A 25,061-nucleotide genomic window follows, 5' to 3' on the forward strand; every position below is an offset into this window, starting at 1 on the left:
CCCCCCCCCCCCCCCCCCCTCCCCCCCTCCCCCCCTCCACCTCTTTTATCTCTTAATGACTGATTTACTCCCTCCTCCTCCTCCCTCCCTCTCCGTCTGACTCCCTGCCTGCTAATGAGTCCAGGAGCTGCTTTATTCTTTATTACTATCTCAACTCTGACAAAAAGTATTTTTCAGAGAAACTTTCACCAGCTCTGCTCTGAAAACTGATCGCTTGGTCTACAGAAGTACTCAGGAGATTTAGGGAATATCTGCTTTCCTGCAGAGAGTCAGCTGTTAAACATGATGCTACAGGCAGCAGCCGCTTAGCTTAGCTTAGCTTTAGCTTAGCACAAAGACTGCAAACATGTACTGAGATCCTTCACTGAAGTAGAAGTACCATAAAAAAAGTACTCCATTATAAGTAAAAGTCTACTTATGCAGCAAACTCTACTTAAAGTTTCAAAAGTAAAAGTACTCCTTCTATATTGTTATAGAATATTATATTATTTTAACGTTGTACTTTGCCAGTTTCGGATACTTTGCGTACTACTGTGTAGATTAGTAGTAAAGTACTGCATTGCGGGGTATCATTATGTTTTTTTATGTAAAGTGTAACAAAGACTAAATGTAGTGAAGTAAAAAGTACAATATGTGGAGTACAAGTGTCAAGAAGCAGAATATGGAAATACTCAAGTATAAATACCTAAAAAATATCTTTCCCACAAGTAAAGTGCACAAAAGTCGAACGAACTTAACCTTTATGGGGAAAAAACAAACATTTTTGCAAAGGATGCTGGGAGTTCTGGGAAGGAGAGGCGTGTGTTTATCTGCGGGTACCTCAGTGCGGTGTCCGGGTGTGCGTCCATGTGTTCGTCCAGCTCTAGTCTGGAGCTGCAGGTCTTGAAGCAGAGTGGACAGGGCAGCAGCTCCTCCTCCGCTCCTCGAACCGCCGCCGCCAACTCCTCCGCCGCCACGTCCTCCACCACCTGAACACACACACACCAACATCACTATTTATTCACCACTTATCACAGCTTCATCTAGGGCTGCACGATTACGGCCAAACTGATAATCACGATTGATCTACACTGACTACGCCTGATTTTACTGCTGCTGCAGGTGTGTGTTTCTACCTTCTTGCTAGGCGGCTCCTCTCCGCTCTCCTCCTCCAACCTCCTCTTGACGGACGGACGGCGGCGTTTGGTGGGGGAGGGCGGGCTGACGGGGAGCAGCCCGCTGGCCGGGTCCTTTTCATGGATCTTCATATGTCTGAGAGAGCGAGAGAGACGGAGGTTAGTCTAGTCCACAACCTGAACCTTGTATCATGCTGCTGGACGTCCAGGTGGAGACGAAGCACCTGAAACTGGGTCAAACCGCTGCCCTCTGCAGAACTCACACCTCTAGAAACAAGTACTTGAGTTTAAAGGTGAAACTCACATCTTTAGAATATAAATTACAGAAAGTGCAGATTAAAATGTGTTCAAATCAGACGTGTCACACAAACAGGCTGGTGTGTGTGTGTGCGCGTGAGTTTGGGGGGGGGGGGGGGGGGGGGGGGGGGGGGGGGGGGTTAAAACAGCCAGGACTTCTGGGTAATGGACAGAAAACAAGGGATTCTGGGAGTGTGAGTAAGAATAAGAACCAAGATGTAGCTCGTCAACCGATGGTGAAACCTGAAAGCTGATCCGACTTAATCAGCTGGGAATGTGGCGGGATACCCACACACACACACACACACACACACACACACACCAGCCTGTAACGATCTGTAAGTATGTGCAATTATCACATAATTACACAAACAGCAACGTGGCCGCCTTATAAGGCCGGCGGGAGAGACGGGGACGCCCTGAGGTCACAGCAGGAAGTTGTCTTACGATGGCGGGTTGATTTCCTCATGGAGAGGAAGAGCTTTAAATTCACGACGTCACTAAAGCTTTCTGACTTTGACAGCCTCTAGATTTAAACAGCTGATGTGGTTTCATTCATTTATTTTTATTTATTCATTTTTAAGGAAGGAAACACAAGACTGTACCATGTCGCAGTTATTTTGTTTGTTGTCGCATCTTGTTTACAGTGTTTTGTTGTTGCTATAACGACAGCTCTAACAGATGTTACTCCTTTCCACCGTTCATCCTGTTTAAGTCCTTAAAACCAGAAGCTGGAAGGTGTTAAGGAGACATTTTGTTTCTCTGCACTGTGGAGGGGGAGGGAGATGTCCTCCTCCTCTCAAAGGACTGATGGTGCTGCTTGATTTAAAGTGGCGAGGAGAGAGGTAAGGAGATAAGGAGATGAGACAAGGCTATGAGAAGAGATGAAGAGAAGGGGAGGAGAGGAGACAAGGAGAAGAGAAGAAAGAAGGGAAAGGACAATAAACAAGGAGAGGAGACAAGGAAATAAAAAGAGAGAGCGGAAGGAATGGAGAGGAAAGACAAGACGAGAAGAGATGAGAAAGGAAAGGAGAGAAGAGGAGGAGAAAGGAAGGAAAGGAGACTAAACAAGGAGAGGAGACAACAAAACATGATAAGAAAGGAAAGAAGGAGGAAACAATGAAAGGAGAAAGAAGAGGAAACAAGGAGAGGAGAGGGAGAAAGGAAAGAAAAGAGGAGAGACAAGGAAAGAAGACAAAGTGAGGATAGTAAAGGAAGGAAAGGAAAAGAGGAGAGAGGAAAGGAGCATATAGTAAGTAAAGGGAGCAGGGGAGAAGGTGTTGGATGTTATCGTCTATTTTTAGGACCCGACAGGCAGCAGGCTGAACGCCCATAAGAGGTCCTGACAGAGTGACGGAGTCAGCAGATCTGGGACCAGCTGACAGGAAGTTTACTATTAACCAATCAGGTAACGGGGAAGCAGAGAGGAGGCGGGACAACAAGAGAGCAAAGTCTCCTTGGCTCAAACTGTATTGTGACCCCAGAACGGACCAATCGGAGAGCAGGAAGCATGCAGAGTCAGCAGAGACACAATCTGTGTGTCGCCAACAGCTGCTCAACATATCAGTGTACTCTCACACACACACACACACACACACACACGATCAAAGATCAAATCCTTAAGATTAATCAATCAATCAGTCAGTCAGTCCATGGTGCAACTCAGGAGTCCAGAAGATTAAAGTATTTAAAATACTACGACTACTAATCAATAGTTATCAAACTGATCCTGATTACTGTATCAGACAAAGACTTTAGATAATATCATCAACCCGTAGTATTGATCATAGTAGTACTACAAGTACCAGCAGGAGTACTAGGAGTAGTATTGATACAAGCAGCCCTGCAGCTGCAATACTATTATTAGTAGTAGTAATATTTGTAGCAGTAGCAATATAAGTAGCACTACAGTAGTGGAGGAGGGGCAGCAGTAAAAGTAGCAGTACTGGTTGCAGTTGCAGTACTACTTCTAATTCTACCCTTGGCTGTAGTACTAGCATAAGTGGCTTGTGACTTGTAACAGTAAAAGTACAACTAGTGGTAGTATTTTCAGGATGGCACTAACTGTGTAACAGGCCCTGCTGACCCCCCCTACGCTGTGTGCACTGTGTACGTTAATACGCATCAAGTGAAGTACACACAAAGGACTATACGGTTACTTTGAACAAGCAGTACTCCTGTCCTGGAGTACTAACCCTGCAGCAGGTTACAAATACATTCAGGAATACACAGCCAGTCGGCACAAAATACACTTTAATAGTGTTTGAAAACTTTGCTTTACATTTTCTGCTGTTTCATGGAAGCAGGAATTTGCTACTTCTGCAGTAGTACTTTCAGTAGTACCAACAGTAGTACTATGTGTAACTTAATACCTCCTGCCTGTCTGACTGCCTGCAGTTCCTCTGCACCGCCACGGGGGCGCTGCTGAGTCAGCCAGAGCTCAGGACGCACAGCTTTCCCACTCATGCATCTGTGCACGTATCAGTGTGAGTCAACCACAAACATCAGGAGCAGGAGGAGCAGGAGGAGGAGGAGGACGATGAGGAGGAATACTTAGGCCTCTTCAGAGGAAGTGAGGAAGGAAACAAAGAAGGAAGAATAAACTTTCTCAGAAACAGAGAGCAGCTCCTCTCTTCCTCTGCTCGCCTCTGACATGCAGCAGCCTCAGACAGCCAATCACGGCTCAGCACACCGCTGCCAGCCCATAATAGGCTAATGGGATGCCTCTCCATGGCAACAGGGCCCAACGGCCTCACAACAGAGGGCCGAGAGGGGCCGGCTCATGTGATGCTGCTCTCTCCATCTGTGCTTCACTTTGTCTCCTGAAAAGTTTTTACACGCTGGTTTTAGTTTCTGTGGACAGGAAGGCGACGTTTGTAGTTTATTATCAACATTTATCCTCAAACAGACGTCGAGTTTCATCTCTCAAAACCTGGACAAACTGTAACGGAAACGGTTTATCTAATCTCCTGTCCTGCAGACACCATGGAGGATGAATCTATAATCTTATTAACTTTATTCTCTGCGTGTCTTTGCGTGAGAGTTTCCTCGTTATTCTGGGAAGGAAGTGAAACTCTTTATACTTGGTGCCACGACAGGTTCTGAAAATCAACAGGAAACTATTTAAACTAACTTTTAGCTCCGAAGGCTCACAGCTGTTTGACATATTTATCTGCTGCTAGTTCACATGTTGAAGAGCTTTGTGTCGAGTCGGCCTGGCTGATTATACATATCGGCTGATGTTTGCTTTTTGCAGATAATATTGGTGTCGACACAAGCTGAACAACAAGCGAGCAGAACCTGCAGAACGTTTGCAGTGAGTTAGAAACAGTTTGTCCATCAGAGAGCGCTCACACGTTTGTTACTGGATCATTTTAAACTCTCAAATATAAATTCACTCATTTGATTAACTCCAAGTAAGTATGGCAAGTCGTTTATTCCTTTAAACCTACTACTCGCCATTTAAAAGCTGCTAGTACTTATTTAGTAGTTACTAGTGACTATTTGCATTTTACTAGTATCTATTATTTAGATACCTGTTCCATTGCATTCATTAGTTACTGGTAAAATGGAAACAGTGAATAGGGAAATGGAAATAGTTACTGGTAAAATGGAAATAGTTACTGGTAAAATGGAAATAGTTACTGGTAAAATGGAAATAGTCACCGAATGGAAATAGTTACTGGTAAAATGGAAATAGTTACTGGTAAAATGGAAATAGTTACTGGTAAAATGGAAATAGTGAACAGGGAAATGGAAATAGTGAACAGGGAAATGGAAATAGTGAACAGGGAAATGGAAATAGTTACTGGTAAAATGGAAATAGTTACTGGTAAAATGGAAATAGTTACTGGTAAAATGGAAATAGTTACTGGTAAAATGGAAATAGTTACTGGTAAAATGGAAATAGTTACTGGTAAAATGGAAATAGTTACTGGTAAAATGGAAACAGTGAATAGGGAAATGGAAATAGTTACTATATACTAAATAGTAGCTAGTAAGTTTAAAAGGGATAAATGTTAAAACGTAGTCTGGGAACACGCCAACCCGAATGACCACCAACAGGTTGGTCTGAAGGTGTGTGTCACTTTTACAAACTCTGAATAAAGTTATTGTTTGGATGGCAAAGCATCATCATGTGTGTGTGCGTGTCCTCTCTGAACTGCTCTCTCTCTCTGCGTGAGCGCCACCTCGGGGCCTCTACGCAAAGAAACTAGAAAAACTAGTTTCACATTTCAGGGATGATCCCCCCCTCCTCCTCCTCCTGTCTGCTTCCTCCCTCGTTCTCCTGCTGCATCAGGCCATTTTATACTCCCTTTCTCTAAATGTCTCTCTTTAACTGGCAACAAACCAGGATGGGAATCCATCCCATTATTTCCATCCATCGCCTAACTCTCATCACTTTCCTTCTTGTTGCTCCTCTCAGCCGTTCTCCCTCCCTCCCTCTTTCTCTCTCTCCGTCCTGTTTGAAGACAGTCAACTAGGAAAATCTTGCGTTTCACATTTCAAAGGATGCTCTGCTGCAAAATGGATTCCTCCTCTCTCTGCCTCCTCCCTCTGCTTCGCTTTTCCTCTCTCCATCCACACAGGCCTGGTCTGTATTTTCCTACAGCAGCATGTGAAGTCCAGCCTCCACATGTGGAGCTCAGCTCTCTGGTTTGCATTGTAAATTAACTCTGAATAAAAAAAAAGCTTCTCTTGCCCAGTTTACTGTTTTTTCACTTCTGTTTCATAACCCTCGCAGGATTCTGAGAAACAATGACGCAACCATTTCCAGGGCGTGTTGATGGAAATCCGCATCCAGATCTCCAGCAGGCTGCAGGAGGCCGTGTTATTCCCTCCGTGTGAGTTCAGTTTGTCTTTCGGCAGGGAGAGGGGAGGAGAGTCACGCTACCGCACAGACTCACGAAACCAGACCGCCGGCTTTCTGCTGGAGGTAAAGCTGCAGCAGGTGAGATCAGGGTGTGAAGCAACAGTTTGGATCTGGGTCCTGGGTCGGCTTCAAGGCGGGACACGCCAGGCAAACGCATTGTTTCATCATGCACTGTTTTTTAGGCTACTTTGCTTCCTCAACATGTCTCAAGAAAAAATGAAGTGTCTGATTATTCATCAGTTTTTATGCGTTTTAGATTTTCAATAAAGAAATGTATGGAATTTCACAAGGCTGTTTTTCCTCATCCTCTGAACCTGAAATCTCCACTTTAGTAGCACTTACAGACACCAAACAGTCCTCTCCTCTGAAGGTGTTTACAGAGGGGTTTGTTCATGTGTCATTCACAGCCTGAATTATATTATTTTTTTATGCCTGTTACAGTATTTTTTTAATTTATGAAATAAAAAAAAAAAAAGATATCCAAAATCCCCTCGGTAAAAACATTTGAGACTAACGTGTCAACAAAATAAAACAATAATTTTGAATCTGATTTAATCCACGGTTCAGATTTCAGTTCTTGAAATAGCTGCAAATTAGCGTATATTTAATTAAAAACTGCCTCATTTGCATATTTGAACATAAAACTTCAGAAAACCTGTAATACAAGAAATTATTATCCTAATGAAACTTATGATCTAGGAAAGTTTCATGGTGATATCTATTAGTTAAATCCCTTAGTGTCTCGCCATCTACCAACAAATCTTTTATCAAACCTTTTCTCTCTCTTTACTCTCTTTTTAACAGCAAAGAGCGAAGGAACCAGCTGAATCTGCAGCTTCTCTGCTTTATAGATTCTTTCAGCTCGTTGTTTATCAGCCCGGCTGCAGCTTTCCTGTCCTGGTTCACTCTCAGAGCGTCGTTTCAAGAGAAGACAAAACTGTAAACAGCCGCCGTCCACGAGCAGCTCGGCAGCCAACAGACTCAGTTTTTAGCAGCTCAAGAGCCAGATATTTCCCTCAGCAGCTGGTGGAGACCAAACACAGAGCGAACACAGAGAGAAATCAATGTAAAGCTGATGACACGGCAACAAGTGGCCATTCATACGTTGCTGCAGGTTTAAAGAGACTTGAATCAGAAATGTAACTTGATTCTAACTGTGTCATGTCTCGTCTCCGAGCTGAAGCTGAAGACGGTTTTCCATTCAGGTCCAACCAACTTCCTCTTTAACAGACGTTACCCACAGGAAACAGGAGTCCTCTCTGCTCCCACAGCATGAGCACAGAAACAAACGGGAGGGTTTTCTTTTTGAGAAACATCTAACAGCTCTCTGTGTCCGTCTGTCTCTCAGCCTACGGTCATTCCTTCCTGCCCACGCCTCCTCATACCATCACCAGGAGTGTGAGGAAGAACAAAACACTCGTCTCTCTGTCCCAAACAGACATCAACACGCCGCAGGCTTCGGGTTTCCAACGACGCCGAGTTTTAGACACGGGAACGGACTCCTTCTACCTCTACGTCGGTTTCCATTAATCCCTCAGCGAGCTGCATCATCACAGACAGTAGTGGAGCTCAAACTGACTTTATGTACAAATATACCAAAGGTTGACACAGTAAAACGAGTCCTTCTTTATTCTGACGTCTTTATTTTTTCCCCACTGACTCATGAGAAGATTTCCAGCTTCGACATCAACTTTCTGAAACTCCCCCACAATCACACACACAGCTGAGTTTAAAGACTCACAACATCTCCATTCAGCTCTTAGTCGTCATGTTTCCACTGAGGCCAGAACTCAGCAAAATAAAAGGTGTTTTTATAAAAATGCTTCTCTCTCTCTGTGTTTTCCACCTCAAACACAATATTTCTGCCTCTCGTTCGGTCTTCCTTTTGTTTCTGGTGTCAGTTTAAGATGAAACATGTTACAGAGAAAAGTTCAACAAAAAAATCCTCAAACCAAAGATTTACTTAAAAACAGCCGTGTTCAGCGTGAAGAAGCTGGATTTATAATGTTTTTTTTATTTTTTGTTTTAAATGCAAGGTCGTCTCCCCCCCCGACAGTTCAGACAATAATTAATATGTAGGTTCATAACACACACACACACACACACACACACACACACACAGCTGCAGGACCGTTGGGTCTGATGGTGGAGGCTGGACTCTACTGATAAATGACTGGGCGGTGTGTGTGTGTGTGTGTGTGTGTGTGTGTGTGTGTGTGTGTGTGTGTGTGTGTGTGTGTGTGTGTGTGTGTGTGTGTGTGTGTGTGTGTGTGCGCGCGTGTGTGTGTGTGTGAGGGGGATGGATGGTTGAAAGTCATCTTCCCACTTCCTGTTTAATCCCCCATCTCAAACACACACACACACACACACACACACACACACACACACACACACACTAACTCAGGACCCGTTTTTGTGTTTTGTGCTCCATCACAGTTGACTGGGAACCGGGTTAAACGCCAACTTCCTCTGCCCGAGGTTACACGCTAAATACGTGTGTGCGCGCGCAATAATCTGCAGCCAGTCTGTGTGAATTAAAAACGACGCTTTGTTTTGTATTTTCTTTGTTCTACTTTATTGACTCGTGGACATTTTGTCTTGTTTCCAGAAGGTCAGAGGTTAAAGGTCAGGGCGGGAAAATATGTTCAACCTCAATCTGTGTGTGTGTCTTTCGATGACGTCAGGAACCGTCCATCCAATAGACTTCAAACGGGGTCACGTTTGGAGCAGTTTGGACAGTGTTATTATTGCTGTGGAACCAATGGGAGACAAACACTTTGAACAAACACAGGGAGGCGTCGCATCGGCCCCTGTGAACGGGCCCCTGTGAACGGGCCCCTGTGAACGGGCTAGTGTTATAAAAAGAGTTGTTGCCGACGGAACAGGAGGCCCAGCGCTGTGTGTTTGTGCGTGCAGGTGTGTGCGCACCTGTGCATGTTGCCGTTGGTGGTGAAGGTCTGTCCACAGATGCTACACTTGTAGGGTCTCTCCCCGCTGTGCACCAGCATGTGTCTGTCCAGCGACGAGGCCGAGCTCAGGCACTTCCCGCAGATGCTGCAGGAGTGGTCCGTCGCTCCGGTGTCAGCGTTGTGCTGCGGAGAGGAAGATACGTTAACCACAGACGGCGTAACACAAGTGGACGGCGGTTTGTAGGCTACCGTTTTAAAGCCTTGAGTTATTTTATTTGCCGCCATCTTAGTTTTTTGGAACCAGACATGACCATATTTGGACAAGAGGGTGGAGCCTGTTCAGCAAGCTGCACAAAATTTATTTCTATCCAATCGGACTTCTTTCTGCAGCCAGTCTGACTGCTTTGCACCTTTCTCTTAGTAAAAACAGCAGTAACAGCAGTGAGTCTCTACCTGTCTGATGTGCATGGTGAGGCTGTGTTGTGTTTGACAGTTCTTGTTACACAGCGGACAGATAAAAGCTGAGCTGTCATCTTTGGTGTCCTGGAAAACAAACAGATACACACACAAATAAACAACCAACAACAAATAAACAAAGAAACTATGCACGATATGAAAGTGTACGAACAGCTGACACACACGTTTCTCTGTTGCTCATTAACACACACACACTGACAGTACAACACACACACACTCACAGACAGTACAACACACACACACACACACACACTGACAGTACAACACACACACACTCACAGACAGTACAACACACACACACACACACTGACAGTACAACACACACACACACTCACAGACAGTGCAACACACACACACAGACAGTGCAACACACACACACACACACTGACAGTACAACACACACACACACACACTGACAGTACAACACACACACACACTCACAGACAGTACAACACACACACACACACTGACAGTACAACACACACACACTCACAGACAGTACAACACACACACACACACACTGACAGTACAACACACACACAGACAGTGCAACACACACACACAGACAGTGCAACACACATACACACACACACGTGTTGCTCTGCTCATTGTGTGAACACACACACACACACACGAGTTGCTCTGCTCATTGTGTGAACACACACACACACACACGAGTTGCTCTGCTCATTGTGTGAACACACACACACACGAGTTGCTCTGCTCATTGTGTGAACACACACACACACACACACTGACAGTACAACACACACACACACACACACGTGTTGCTCTGCTCATTGTGTGAACACACACACACACACACACACAGTGACAGTACAACACACACAGTGACAGTACAACACACACACATACACACACACATACACACACACACTGTGACAGTACAACACACACACACACACACACACAGTGACAGTACAACACACACAGTGACAGTACAACACACACACATACACACACACATACACACACACACACTGACAGTACAACACACACAGTGACAGTACAACACACACACATACACACACACACACTGACAGTACAACACACACAGTGACAGTACAACACACACACATACACACACACACTGTGACAGTACAACACACATACACACACACACTGTGACAGTACAACACACATACACACACACACTGTGACAGTACAACACACATACACACACACACACTGACAGTACAACACACATACACACACACACACTGACAGTACAACACACACACTGACAGTACAACACACACACACGTGTTGCTCTGCTCTGGTCATTGTGTGAACACACACACACACACACACACACACACACACAGCCAGGGAAGGAGCACTTCCTTTTTACTGTTTCTGCCACAGGAAGTGATTACGCAGCGTGGAATGCAGCAATGCATGGTGGGAGATGAGACAAGAGAAATGTACCACAGCGATGAGGCATACCAAGAGGAGAGTAAACAAGCAGAGGAGAGGAAAGGAAACAAGGAGAGGAAACAAGCAGAGGAGAGGAAAGGAAACAAGGAGAGGAAACAAGCAGAGGAGAGGAAAGGAAACAAGGAGAGGATACAAGCAGAATAGAGGAAAGGAAACAAGGAGAGGAAACAAGCAGAGGAGAGGAAAGGAAAGAAGGAGAGGACACAAGGAGAATAGAGGAATGTAAAGAAGGAGAGGATACACGGAGAGGAAAGGAAAGAAGGAGAGGAACCTAGGAGACAATAGGGAAAGAAAACAAGGAGAGAAGAGGGAAGAAAAGGAGACGAGAGGAGAGGAAACAAGGAGATGAGAGGAAAGGAAAGAAGGAGAGGATACAAGGAGAGGAAAAGGAAAGGAAAGAAGGCGAGGAACCTAGGAGACAATAAGGGAAAGAAAACAAGGAGAAGAGGGAAGAAAAGGAGACGAGAGGAGAGGAAACAAGGAGAGAAGAGGGAAGAAAAGGAGACGAGAGGAGAGGAAACAAGGAGATGAGAGGAAAGGAAAGAAGGAGAGGATACAAGGAGAGGAAAAGGAAAGGAAAGAAGGCGAGGAACCTAGGAGACAATAAGGGAAAGAAAACAAGGAGAAGAGGGAAGAAAAGGAGACGAGAGGAGAGGAAACAAGGAGAGAAGAGGGAAGAAAAGGAGACGAGAGGAGAGGAAACAAGGAGATGAGAGGAAAGGAAAGAAGGAGAGGATACAAGGAGAGGAAAAGGAAAGGAAAGAAGGCGAGGAACCTAGGAGACAATAAGGGAAAGAAAACAAGGAGAAGAGGGAAGAAAAGGAGACGAGAGGAGAGGAAACAAGGAGAGAAGAGGGAAGAAAAGGAGACGAGAGGAGAGGAAACAAGGAGATGAGAGGAAAGGAAAGAAGGAGAGGATACAAGGAGAGGAAAAGGAAAGGAAAGAAGGCGAGGAACCTAGGAGACAATAAGGGAAAGAAAACAAGGAGAAGAGGGAAGAAAAGGAGACGAGAGGAGAGGAAACAAGGAGAGAAGAGGGAAGAAAAGGAGACGAGAGGAGAGGAAACAAGGAGAGGATGTACGTTGGAGGAGTCTGCTGTGAACCTGCAGCTTTAATCCGCCTCATGAGGACAGGAGCGCCTCTACAGCTCAGACTCTGCGTGCGTGTGTGTACCTGGTTGCGGCGAGCGTTGCGGCTGGGCGGGGCTCTCATGGCGGCCGTGAGCGATTTGTTGGGGGAGGGGCTTCAAGCAGAGAAGAAGAAAGTGTCAGAAAAATGCTCCATCACCTGTAACCTGAGTAAATTATCGGGTTTCATGAAGTTAATTTTCGTCAGATTTAACCTTCTAAATAACGTTGCGGTAGCTTTAAAGTATCTTCAGCCCTGACCTGATGTGAACCGCACGCCATGACGGAGCAAGAACATTTTAATTTAATACTTCGTGCTGGCATTTGTTTTGTTTTCCGTCATGAAACCTGTCGGGTAAACTCTCCCTCTCGGTGCGTTCAGGGACACTCAAACACGGCAGGTGAGCAGCAACATCTTTACAGACTGACTTCCTGCTTGCAGCGTGTGATAAAGTGACCTAACAATTGGTAAAATGAGGGTTTTTATTCTGTTCTTTAGAAACCGGAGGTCAGTGACGTGGAGTATTTAAAGGAGGTCTGCGTTCACCTCGGGGACGGCCCGGCCGAGGAGTTGGCTGAGGTGACTCCGCTCCCTCCTTCTTCATCTCCTCCTCCATTCATGGTCCCTGCTGACATCACCGTTGACATCATGGCGTTGATGGAGGAAAGGTCTCCTCCTCCTTCAGCTCCCATGATCCCTCCTCCTCGGTCTCCATTCTGCAGCTTCTCTCCTCCGCCCGCTGCCTCCTCCATCACTCCGTTGATCGCTAGAGCGTGAAATTTCAGATTATGTTTACTGATTGTTTCTTTGAGCTAAAATACATCAGATTTTGAATGAGGTTTTGTACAGACCTTTGAGGTTACTGTGCGGTTTCTCCTCCTTCAGCTCAGACTCCTCCTCGTTAATCTCCTCTCGCTGCTCCTCTGTGGAGTTTTCCATGACTGCTGAAATGTGCACAAACACCACAAACTTGACATACATTTATATAAAAACACAACAACTCTTATTTGTCACATATTGATAAACAGAGAGAGTTTAAAGATTATTAGTTGATGCGTTTTATAAATCATCAGTGATTTCGGCCCACAAATGATTCACAAAGCAAGAAGCAGAAAGTGTATTCAGATGGTTAGAGCCGGCAGAAATATTTAGGAGAACAAGGTGGTTAATCTTTTATAAATTTCTGTGGAGAGCCACATTAAAGACCAGCTCCTGGTTTATCTTGAGAGGTCTTAACTAATCTTCTACCAAGTGTTTTTGTGTGTCAACTCATGGCTCATTAAAACGGGCATTTTTTCCACTGGAGGCTGGTGTGTGAAACCTAAAAAGCTTCTTAGTTTCTCAGCCTACCTGTAAGTAGAGTATCTGGTTTCACAGAGGAATATTCATCATTTAAAATGTCTTTTTAATGCTACAGATGTCCATTCAAATATTTCAAAAGTTTTACAAATCATGTCGGCATAATGAGGTTATAGAACTATAAATGGGCAGAAAATGTGGGATATTTAATGCATTTTAAGGACTATAAAACAGTGTTATTGTGCTCAACTCTTTCCTAACAGCATCCTTAGCTGCTCCATGTATTTCCCTTTTAGTTTCTGACGACACGTGGATGAAGACGTGATGTGAGACAGCAGAGGACGGCAGCCGTGACCTTTGATCTACAAGAGGGGGGAAGCTTGGCTCAGAGCCGACTGGACCAGAGGAGACAAAATGTAGAGTTCATAATCCTCACACCTGTCTCTACACAGGGCCGAGAGACCCAGAGACACACAGGAGAGAGAGAGAGAGAGACGTAAATCAGAGACAAGATTTATAAATTCAGAGTGTGTTTGAGGGAAAATGATGAGGAAATTATGAGATTTAGATGGAGGGAAAAGATGGAGGATGATGGTGGAGAAGAAAAAGTTTTCCCCCCTCACAGAGGAGAGAAGAAGAAGAGAACTAATTACTGTTTCCTGTTCGGCAGCCCCCACAGGAAGACGCTCTCCAGAGCTGGCCACTTCCTCCTCCAGCTCAGAGAGACAACTTCTGTGTGTGTGTGTGTGTGTGTGTGTGTGTGTGTGTGTGTGTGTGTGTGTGTGTGTGTGTGTGTGTGTGTGCGCGCGCTGCAGGGTGGGAGAGGGTGTTTGGCATTCCTCGTTCAAAGAAAAACTATGATAGGGAGAGAAAGAGAGAGAGGCTCTAAAAATCATGAAAAATTCAATGGAGTTTGGCATGAACGCAAAAAACAAAAACAAACTGGAGAAACTGGAGCAGTAAAGATGGAGAAAATGTAAATGAGGAGTTTATTTAAATGTAAAATCTTTAAACAAAGCTGTAAAAACAAAGCAGCCTGGCTCTGAGCTGATCTTCGGTGTGAAAATATGATGAGAAACCACAAAGCAGGAAGTTAATATTAACATGAAGTCCCACTTGGTCCAGACCATAATACTAATTCAGAAATGACTCAGGTTAAAAATGTTCAATAAAAAACACCCACATTTTATTGTAGAAATAAACAAATAAGTAATATACAGATTAATTTCTACAAAACCTTCTTTTCTCTGAAGCTTTTTGTTTCACACCAGGCTGCTTCTTTTTAACCACACACACACGGCGATAACGCCATATTCTGCTTTTCATGATGGAGACATTTGTTTTGTGTAGTTATGAGACCTCACTAAGATAAATAAATAAACAAAAATAAATTTATTGGTATGAATAGTTGAACTTTGACCAACAGTACAGCTGATCATGTCAGCTCGTGTGTGCGCCCTCTGGTGGACGAACTCTGCAGTGACAACACTCGTAACGTCATTTATCGGACGTTATAAACACTGAAACCGATTTATCTGCAATAAGCTGATATTGGGCGAAAATATGAAATAGCACTTCAGCGTTAACGTTACACCTGGATTTTACACACTTGCGCCATGTGGAGGAGGTAGGTGTGAAGTCAGAGGTGGGTCAGAGGTGAAGTCAGGCGCTAGTGAGGCGTTTGAGGTCCTAGTGAATATGTTCCACCCCTCATACTGTGTGTGTGTGTGTGTGTGTGTGTGTGTGTGTGTGTGTGTGTGTGTGTGTGTGTGTGTGTGTGTGTGTGTGTGTGTGTGTGTGTGTGTTGGCCTCTCCTTGTATCACTGCTCTTACATGACAAACTGTAACATGGCCCTGGCAGGTGCTACGAGAGACACACACACACACACACAGAGACGCGCTGTGATTGGCTAACGAAGTGCCGGGGCAGCACATTTCACAGGCTGCTGAAACGAATGGCAACAGACGGCTGTAAGAGGAGGAGGAGGAGGGTGAAGGATGGAGAGGAGGGGATGACGAGGGGAGAAAGGAGGGAGGGAGGAAAGACGGTGGATGAACAGAAAGGGGAGCAACAAGTGTCGGTGTTGACGAAGGAAGGGTAGACTAAAAGGGCTGTTAGTATGTAAGTAGGTAAACAAGAGAATCAAAAGGATCAAAGGGACGTTTCAGGGTCACAGGATCATCTGACCTCCTTTAATTGTACCTCAAATATAAAATCAAACTTCCTCTCAAAAAGCGTCAGCATGCTAACATGCTCACAGCGACAATGTTAACGACAGTGTTAGCATGCTAACCGTAGCTACTTGGTGCTAAAAACAAAATAAAGCTGGATGTGTGTTGGACACGTTACAGTTTGGCCTCATGGTGGCGCTAGAAAAAGTCAGAGGTTATTACGGTTCATCCTGACTGGAGCATTAAGGTCTGAACTAGGGTTTTACTGTATATTTTTATTTCCTTTTGACTTTTTGTTTTTAATTTAAGTTTAAAGTCGGTTTAGGTTGTTTTTAATTATTTCATTGCTAGTTTTAGTCTTTTTTTTGGCCAGGCGAGGTTGTGGGGTAAAAACTGGCACAGCTAAGAAACCTAAATGCTAGGCTTATGTCAGTCCTGTGAAATAAACTGACAGACCAAAAACTAAAGACATTTACTCTGTAATTTTAGTTTATTAGTTAGTTTTGCAAACAGACAAAACGGTTTCAGGTAGTTATCATTAATATTGTTAACAAAAATGTTTCACACCTAGTTTCAATAATAACCTTGGTCTGAACCAACTTCCATCATAATCCACACAGCCATGTTGCAAGCATAAAAAACAACAACTTTAAAACCCTCTTCTAAAAACATCTAAACTAAAAACAGATCTCAACACTGGATCAATAACTATAAATCCACCAGATCTGCTCACAGTGTGCGTATATATCTGTCCTGTGCGGGTACACGGCTGTGGATAGATTCACTGTGTGTGATAGCTGAAGTTACTGCATCTGCTCGCAGCCATCATCCTCGCACACACACGCACACACGCACACACACACACAGCGCTGACATCCTGACATTCCTGCACATCCTTGCAAAAGCAGAAAGAAAAGGTCACCATGTGGGAGACGGCGAGGGCGTGGACGTATCAGAGCGCGACGGGGAAAGTTGTGCCACAGCGCCAAAAACACACCTGTGAGGTTTCTTGTTCAAAAGCACCAAAGAACAAACAAACAAAGAACCAGAAGAGGGACGCTGGAGAACGTGAGGACGTTATAGAAGGATGTTTAGGAAACTAAACAGGAACACCACACGGACATTTTGACTTCTTCACAGCAGGAAAACACGTTCTTACTGTTATCACCTGTGTTTAAAATGTCTAAATGTAAAATATAAGTAAGGAACCTCATGGTATAGTCCGGCACTAAAGTGGCGTTTTAACGTTTGGCCGAAAAGGATAAAATCCTTTTCTAAACAAATGTGCAGGAGTAAAAGTAAGTCCCCGCTTCACTCAACAAAATAAAAAGCATAATAGAAAAATTAAGTGCTGATTCATTTGTGATTTAAATTAATTAAAATCAAAACATTATATATATATATATATATATATATATATATATTTTTTTTTTTTTTTAAATTGTATGTTGACGTCAATTTAGGTTTCACCTGCTGCGAGACCAGCATCGTACTTGTAAGGAACTCAAACAGCATTCATTTACCAGTGTTTGACCTGTCGTTTCAACAAGTCCTAACTGCGACAAGGAGACAAAGATTTATCAAACACGGCTGCCTCACAGCTCGGTCACTCAAGTTCACTAAACCCAACTTTAATAGATTTATTTTTCTACTGTATTTTTAACGCTAACACTGCTAACTGCCCATCACTACCATCTATATGACAATAATAATAATAATAATAATAATAATAATAATAACAACAACAACAGCGTGGTATCTAACAGCAGAGAAAAACCAAACTAAAACAGAAACGGATCTTTTCTTTGGTCCTACTTCAGAGTTTATTATAACTCTTGAAACATCTTTTCTTCTTTTCTTTTTAAAGCGCGTCAGAAGTCAGTTAAACATGTTTTCACCGGGGACAGTTTACTGCTAACACAACAGGAAGCAGAAGCGCCGTTTCCAGTTACCCGAAGCTCAGTAACCTGGAATGCAACTTCTGAGACAAACTGACAAACACCTACCGGCCAAATTATACACGACTAAAGTTATGACGAACAACAAAAAGACATAAGCGAGTACTCTGAATTACAATTTGAACTTTAAATTTTTATTATTGCCCCTAAATTCTCTGCATCCGCTTTCTGAAATGTGAATTTTAGCTTATTTTGATGATGATGATGATATTTACTGATGAGGTTTAAACTAAATATCTTTGGGTTTTGGGGTAAATGGATGGACAAAGCAAACAATTTCAATGTCAATTTCTGCTTTAGAAAACTGTTTTTTTTACTATTTTCTTTTCTTTCGTGCATTTCTGTACAGCACTTTGTGTCCATTTTGGTTGTTTAAAGTGCTCTATAAATAAATTTTCTTTGACTGATAGATATTTTTTGACATTTTGGACCAATAATGAAATTAAATGGCCCTAATAATTTGAAAAACATAGAATTTAATTGTCCAAAACTTACTTAAAATTATTTTACAAAAAGGACCCTCCTGCCAGGTGGTATGGATTAATGAAGGACAGGATGAATTAACAATATTTAAAACAGATTGCAGCAACCTGTTTTTGGACATTTTCACCCACACACACATTGTGGGAAACACTTAACCACCAACCTGACCAGACGAACGCTATTACACTTGTGTCTATGGTTTGTAAAACTACCAGTGAGTTTGGCCGGTCGCCAGAAGTCATTTTAATTAGATTTATTAAAAACAAATATCTTCACCAGGTTCAGTTTCCCAATTTTCAGTCACACAGAGGTCAGTGATTTCACAACATGAATGTCCTGCTGTGTGCGGCACCTGTGTGAAGATGTAACCCCAGTGACAGGCATTACACAGGAGGAGGAGGAGGAGGAGGAGGAGGACGAATGTGTGGGATGGAGGGAGAGTTGAAGGGCAGGAGTCGAAAGGTTTCCTGTCACCTGAACCCCATAAATCCTCTGCGTCCCTGCCTCCTTTCATCTGACATGACAGCTGGGACATAAAAAGTGGACAGCAGAGTCCCAGCAGAGTCCGAGCTTTGAGTTACCCTTTGCTAAAAGAGTAATAAACTCAATCCACATCAGCTTCTAGTCACAAACACCTTCCTCTGTCATTACTTTAATAATGTCTTACTTACATAACTTCATTCTGTTTAAACACCTGAAATCTTCTGACATAACTGTGTTTTTACCTCATGTTAGCAGCAGTGGAAGCTAACTGGCACCTCTGGCATATAGTTAGCATCCCACAGCTACCTACATGTAGCATATTGTGTTAGCAGCTGTGGAAGCTAACTGGCATCTCTGGCATATAGTTAGCATCCCACAGCTACCTACATGTAGCATATTGTGTTAGCAGCTGTGGAAGCTATCTGGTACCTCTGGTATATAGTTAGCATCCCACAGCTACCTACATGTAGCATATTGTGTTAGCAGCTGTGGAAGCTAACTGGCATCTCTGGTATATAGTTAGCATCCCACAGCTACCTACATGTAGCATATTGTGTTAGCAGCTGTGGAAGCTAACTGGCATCTCTGGCATATAGTTAGCATCCCACAGCTACTGTGTTAGCAGGCTACCTAACATGCTTGAAAAGCCTACTTCAGCTAGTTGGGGCTATGGCTAATCTTTTTTGATTGAACTGACTGATCGCTCTATTGAAATCTATGAAAGCACATTTAGCAGCTTTAGAATGTTGATTCAGAAGTTGTATTTGACTGAAATATTTAATATTAACATGTGACTAAATTAAGTTATGCTAACTCTAATGCTAACTTTGTAGCATTGCTCATGATGCTAGCAGCTTCAAAAGCTACTAAACTAGCATTGTGTGGTACCGGTAGCTTCCCAAGAAAAAAAACATGTTTTTGGTAAGCTAAATGGCATTAGTTTGTTTTCTGCTAGCTAGATGATATCTTTTAACAGTGCTAACCCAGCGTTAGCAGTTAGCATTGTTGGGTAGAGTATAGATTTATATTTAGAGGCTAACTACCATACTGTAGTAAGCTGGGGTGTATTCTCTAAATTAGCTCTACGCCTTAGCAAGCATACTAAATACATTTTTAAGTGCGAGTTCGACGTGAAAAGTTCCAGCGGTAACTCAGCTGTTAACAGTTAGCTAAACCATGCTGGTCATGTTAGCCCCTGGAAGCAAGTTTTGTTACGGTTGAGTCACAGGTTAAATGTTTATTTTGCTTAATAAATAAATAATTAAAAAGAGGCTAACTAGCATTCTGTAGTAATGGAAGGTATTTTTATTTTAGATTAGCACTCTGTTAATAAAATAATTACTGTCAAATTAGCATATTACACTCTAAATTAGCGCTACGCCTTAGCAAGCATACTAAATACATTTTTAAGTGCGAGTTCGACGTGAAAAGTTCCAGCGGTAACTCAGCTGTTAACCGTTAGCTAAACCATGCTGGTCATGTTAGCCCCTGGAAGCAAGTTTTGTTACGGTTGAGTCACAGGTTAAATGTTTATTTTGCTTAATAGATAAATAATAACCTATTTTGTTAGCAGCCGGAGTAGCTGGTTAGCATCATGTACAGCCCCAACAAGGCAAAGAGCCAGAGGCAAACTGACAAAACTAACACCTCCTATAGAAAGCAAACAGCCCCACAGGAGTCATCCTTAACTCTCTCTCCTCTTTCTGCTTTTAACTCTTCCTCTTTTTGTTCCTCTCTAACCTTCTCCATTTATATTTATATCACTCTCTTTTAGTGAGGTGGGATATTTGTATGCGTGTCCTCCCGGGTGTCGGCTAACAGTCTGAGTTTAGCCGTACAGACACGGGGTGAGGGATGGAGGGATGTATGGGGGAGATAGATAGAGGAGTAAGGAGGGGGGGGGGGAGGGCAGGATCCGGTGCCCATATGTCAGCTATTTATTACCTCCTCCTAACCGTCACTCTCTCCCTCCATCCTACCCCCCTTTTAAAATGGCTTCACACAGATTCAGTACAACGCCCCAAAGACACACGGGAGAAACCAGATTCCAGTCAACATTTCTCTAAACATAAATCCAGGCTTCACTCGCCTTCACTTTTATCTAAATATAACCCTTGGTTTCACTAGCAGCCTCTTTTATTAAGAAATTTGAATTAATGTTGAATTAGGCAACATTTTAAAACTTTATTTACCTCTAACCTGTATAAAATCAACAATAAACCACAAATATAAAATGAGCATCTGAAGCTAATTAGTCTTCAAGCTTTATTCATACCGCCAACAGACACTTCTAACTTTTAGCTGTTTAGCTAACAGTTTAGACAGCTATTGATTTAATAGCCATAATGTCGACATCCAGGCAAATCAACTAGTTATTAAATTGAATGTTGTTAAAACTGAGGCTAGTTATGGTAATGTTAGCAATCATTGCAGCCCTGCACATGCATATTATTTACCAAGTAGGCTAATTGCATACCATAACAGGGAAGTACTGGTGCTAGCATTGGATGCTACTTAGCCTACAAAAGCTATTTTCCTCCCACCACTGAGAGAATAGTGATGCTGACAGCCAAAGCTAATTAGCTTTCATCAAGAGTATGCTGGCATTTATAGTAATCAAGTGAAATTAGTTAGTAAATTAGATGACAGAGATATTTACATTTTAGTTTATTTAATGGGGTTAAAGTGTGAGTGTGACTGGTTGTCTGTCTATGTGTGGCCCTGCGATGGACTGGCAACCTGTCCAGGGTGTACCCCGCCTTTCGCCCGATGTAAACTTGGTTTGGCTCTTGACGATTGATGGATGGACTGGGGTTAAAGACTTATTTATATTTTTGACAAGCTTTTTAACTTAAAAATATAAACATGCTACTGATGCTGGCAGCTAAAGCTAATTAGCTTTTAGCTAATTAGGCCCTTTAATCCCAGATCTTTTCTTTGTCGTCAGAAGTATGAGGACAGATGAAAATTACAGGTCAGCAGGTTGATGCTCAGTAACACTAAAGCTTAACGTCCACGGTTTTTTACCCCCACGCCTAAAAACCACTGACTCAACATGCAGAAACAGCTGCATGTGATGGATTTTCTTTCCTGCCAGTAAATCAAACTGATGCTGGTATTGTTGGCGAATCAAGCTAATCACCAAACCCTCCCTCTCTTTCTGTTTCTGAGTCTCGACCACAACAGGAAGCTCACACTCACGGGAGTCACAAGAGAGTGCTTCGCTGCTTCCCCATGTGCGAGTGTGCTCAGAGCGAGAGAGATTGATGGGCAGTCTCTCGCTCTCTTTCTCACTGACCCCCCCCCCACCCCACCACCACCACCATCTAACACTCAGCTGCCATTACCCATCCTCCACTGCTCTGCACTCCTGACGGCCCTCCTTCCTCCGCTCCCCTCGCAGCAGTACTTTGCCCTAACTTGTTAACTCATGAAACTAAACACAAACTATCTCCAAGGCCTTTCCTTCACACAGCGTGGCCAAAAGTATGTGGACGCCTGAACATTACAGCCACATGTGATGTTGTCAAAAGAGGCTTCTTCCACACTAAACCAGGTCTTTACAAAGCCTTTTTTAAACTGCAGGGTAACTCACAAAGATGTAGATAAAGAAGCAAAGTTGACAGTTTCAGTAACTTTTGCATTAAATTCTGCAGAAGTGGCCAGTAAACAACATTTAATCATAAACATCTATAAGCAGCTGGCACTGTAATGATGGAAAAGTAAATTGATTCCAGGATGTTAGGCTAAATTACACAACAATGTTCTTGTTAATGAAACACGTGCTGCGTTAGTCTGACAATCTAAAATACTGTAGGACATTTTATAGACTAAACAATGAATCAATCAAGAAAATTATTTCCTATGTTTTGTATGTTTAAAAACTAAATCTTGCAGCACAATATAACTTAATAAATAGAGCAACAACTATCGTTTATGGTCATTATCTGTTTATGTGCTGATTATTTAGTCGATTAATAGTCTCGATTTCCACGAGGCCGAGGTGACACAGATATTAAAAATATAAATAATTTAAACCGTAAGGAAAAGCAGCTTGAACTCTGGGACTTAATAATAATATTCGCTGATTATTTTTCTGTCTATCAACTAATCTATTGATGTTTTTCAGCAGTGAAAAATAAAAACCACACCTGGTGTTAAGAGTGCACAGGTGTCCATTAGAGCTGCTGATTAACGGATTAGTGGTCAACTATTAAACTAATCGCCAACTATTTTCATGATAGATCAACTGTTTTGAGTCATTTTATCTAGAATTCTCTCTTAAATGTGAATATTTTCTGGTTTCTTTCCTCCTCTGTGAAATTTTTCACCATTTTCTGACAGTTTATGAACCAAACTACTAATTGATTAATCGTGAAATTGAACGACAGGTTATTAAACGATATTAAATTTATTGCATCTTGTCCTCCATCTTTTGCTAGAACCAAGAGTTTCTTTTTCCTGTCCTTTTATGTTTGTTTTTTTTTTACTGTTCATGTGAGCGACTCCCCCTCTGCCCATCCTCCCTCCCTTCTCTCTCTTGCATCATCTTGTGTGTGTGTGTGCGTGCACGTGGACTCGGTGGAGTTTAGACCCGATGTGATAAAGTGTTGAGATAGCATCGCCGGTGTGTCAGCTCTACTGTACTGCATACCAGAGCTGGGAGGCAGAGAGGGGGTAGGGGGGGTGGGGGAGTCTCAGCCAACCACTGAGCAGCCTGACTGTGGAAAATGTCTGCCAGCTCTCAGCCAATCAGGACGCAGATTCCTCCGCTCGCTCTGTCTCTCTCAGATGAACAAACACATTCATCCCGTCCGTCTGTGTTTCGTCTTTTCCCTCCTTTGTTTGTAATTTCTGTGAAAAACTAATCTTAAACTGACTAAATGCATCTTTTTCTGTGTTATTCTACTTTTTGCCTAAAAAAATGAATGAAATTCCACTGAAAAGTTACATTTGTTATTATTATTATTTTGATAAACATTTGTTCTTTTTTAATTCATTCAATCATTCATTTATAAATTACCGATTTAATCACTTCATAATATTCTTGTTCTGTACAATTTGCTGTGAAGTAAGACCAGGATGTTCAACAGTGCAGCAACTCTCAAAATTTCTCTGATTCCAGCTTCTCAAATGTGAAAAGTATGACAGTAATCTGAAATATATTTGGGTTGCGGACAAAACCGGACATTTGAGGACATTTCTCACAATTTCCTGACATTTTACATTTTATGGACCAAACAACTGTTCGATTAATCGAGAAAATGATCGACAGATTAATCGACAATGACAATAATCGTTAGTCGCAGCTCTAACATTAAATGTGATTAAAGTAGCAGTGTTGACTAATGTGCGTTGTTCAGTATAAATTAATAAATAAACGATCAACTGAACATTGTTTGACTCTAATCAGCGTATAATCTGATGTGTAAAGGAGATACGGCTTATTTCTTACATTTTTGCAGTATAAGATGTTAAATATCTAAATTTTAATCAATATTTATTGGATCCATCTCTCACTTTTTTCTCTATAAAACACACTTCATGTCACTTTAAGGACAACACAACGGCTTTACATACACCAGGAGGACCATCAACAACTGTTCAAGCCTGGAAAAGTTTCCAAAAATACCAACTCTGTCAGGCTGACTTTTGTGTACAAAATAAGAATATTTGCACTTTAATCCTTGACTCTGTTTAAACATCGTTACACGTCAATGAGGAGCCGTGACAAGCTGATGCTGAATGTAGTCTGTGATTAAAGCTATTTAAAAGGGAACTTTCAGGAGAATTTCCAGGGTGCAAGAGCAGATTAAAAGATGAAGAATGAAGAGAAACAGCACAGAGCAGACGGGACAACGCACTCTGAACCCATCCACAAACTAAGACCAAAGACATGTAAACATCAAAAAGCTTCTCTTTCAGATTTCTGCTAAGAGCTAAAAGAGAAACAGATTTGCTTCTAGGACCTAAAATAGTTATTAGTCAGAAAAACTTACAACATCCCACGAAAAAACATCGTGTGAAATGAAAATCTCTTCAAGGGCAACGAAAGAAATCTTCCTGACCGGCCGCTCAGCCCTGCAGCTGCAAGAGCGAGCAGAAAACTTTAACTTCCCAAATAAAACCCCAGCAGCCTCGCATCACACAGTGATGACACGGGGAACAGGTGAACAAGTCATGTGACAGCAGAACAGGAACCAACCAAACCTGCATTGTAACCAGCTGATGACAGAGAGGGAGGCGTGTGATGCGTACAGGTGAGGCAGCGAGGAGGAAGCGGCAGCTGATGCAGCGTTTTACAGGTGTGTGTGTGTGACAAAGCGGATGTAGGTCAGCGGTGATGCTCAAGAATGAAAAGGGGAGGATGGCGGCCATGCTGCTTAAAAAAAAGGGGGGGGGGGGGGG

At 42.7% G+C, this 25,061-nt stretch overlaps 1 protein-coding gene across 6 annotated transcripts in view; it reads right to left on the minus strand.

Annotated features, from left to right (window-relative positions):
- The window catches only part of rreb1a (ras responsive element binding protein 1a), a 70,633-nt gene that overhangs the window by 17,769 nt on the left and 27,803 nt on the right, over positions 1-25,061 (minus strand). For 4 of the 6 annotated variants that reach the window (XM_046044498.1, XM_046044461.1, XM_046044478.1 and 1 more), the window contains 7 exons: positions 13,110-13,202; positions 12,805-13,024; positions 12,304-12,373; positions 9,648-9,737; positions 9,214-9,377; positions 1,116-1,251; positions 820-968 (listed from right to left, as the gene is read on the minus strand). In XM_046044498.1, the coding sequence (XP_045900454.1) occupies positions 820-968; positions 1,116-1,251; positions 9,214-9,377; positions 9,648-9,737; positions 12,304-12,373; positions 12,805-13,024; positions 13,110-13,202 (922 nt within the window). The remainder of the gene's footprint in view (positions 1-819; positions 969-1,115; positions 1,252-9,213; positions 9,378-9,647; positions 9,738-12,303; positions 12,374-12,804; positions 13,025-13,109; positions 13,203-25,061) is intronic. The other 2 variants (XM_046044471.1, XM_046044485.1) reach the window with 1 other exon arrangement.

This window comes from Micropterus dolomieu, linkage group LG01 (assembly GCF_021292245.1).
Source record: "Micropterus dolomieu isolate WLL.071019.BEF.003 ecotype Adirondacks linkage group LG01, ASM2129224v1, whole genome shotgun sequence".
Lineage (NCBI taxonomy): Eukaryota > Metazoa > Chordata > Actinopteri > Centrarchiformes > Centrarchidae > Micropterus > Micropterus dolomieu.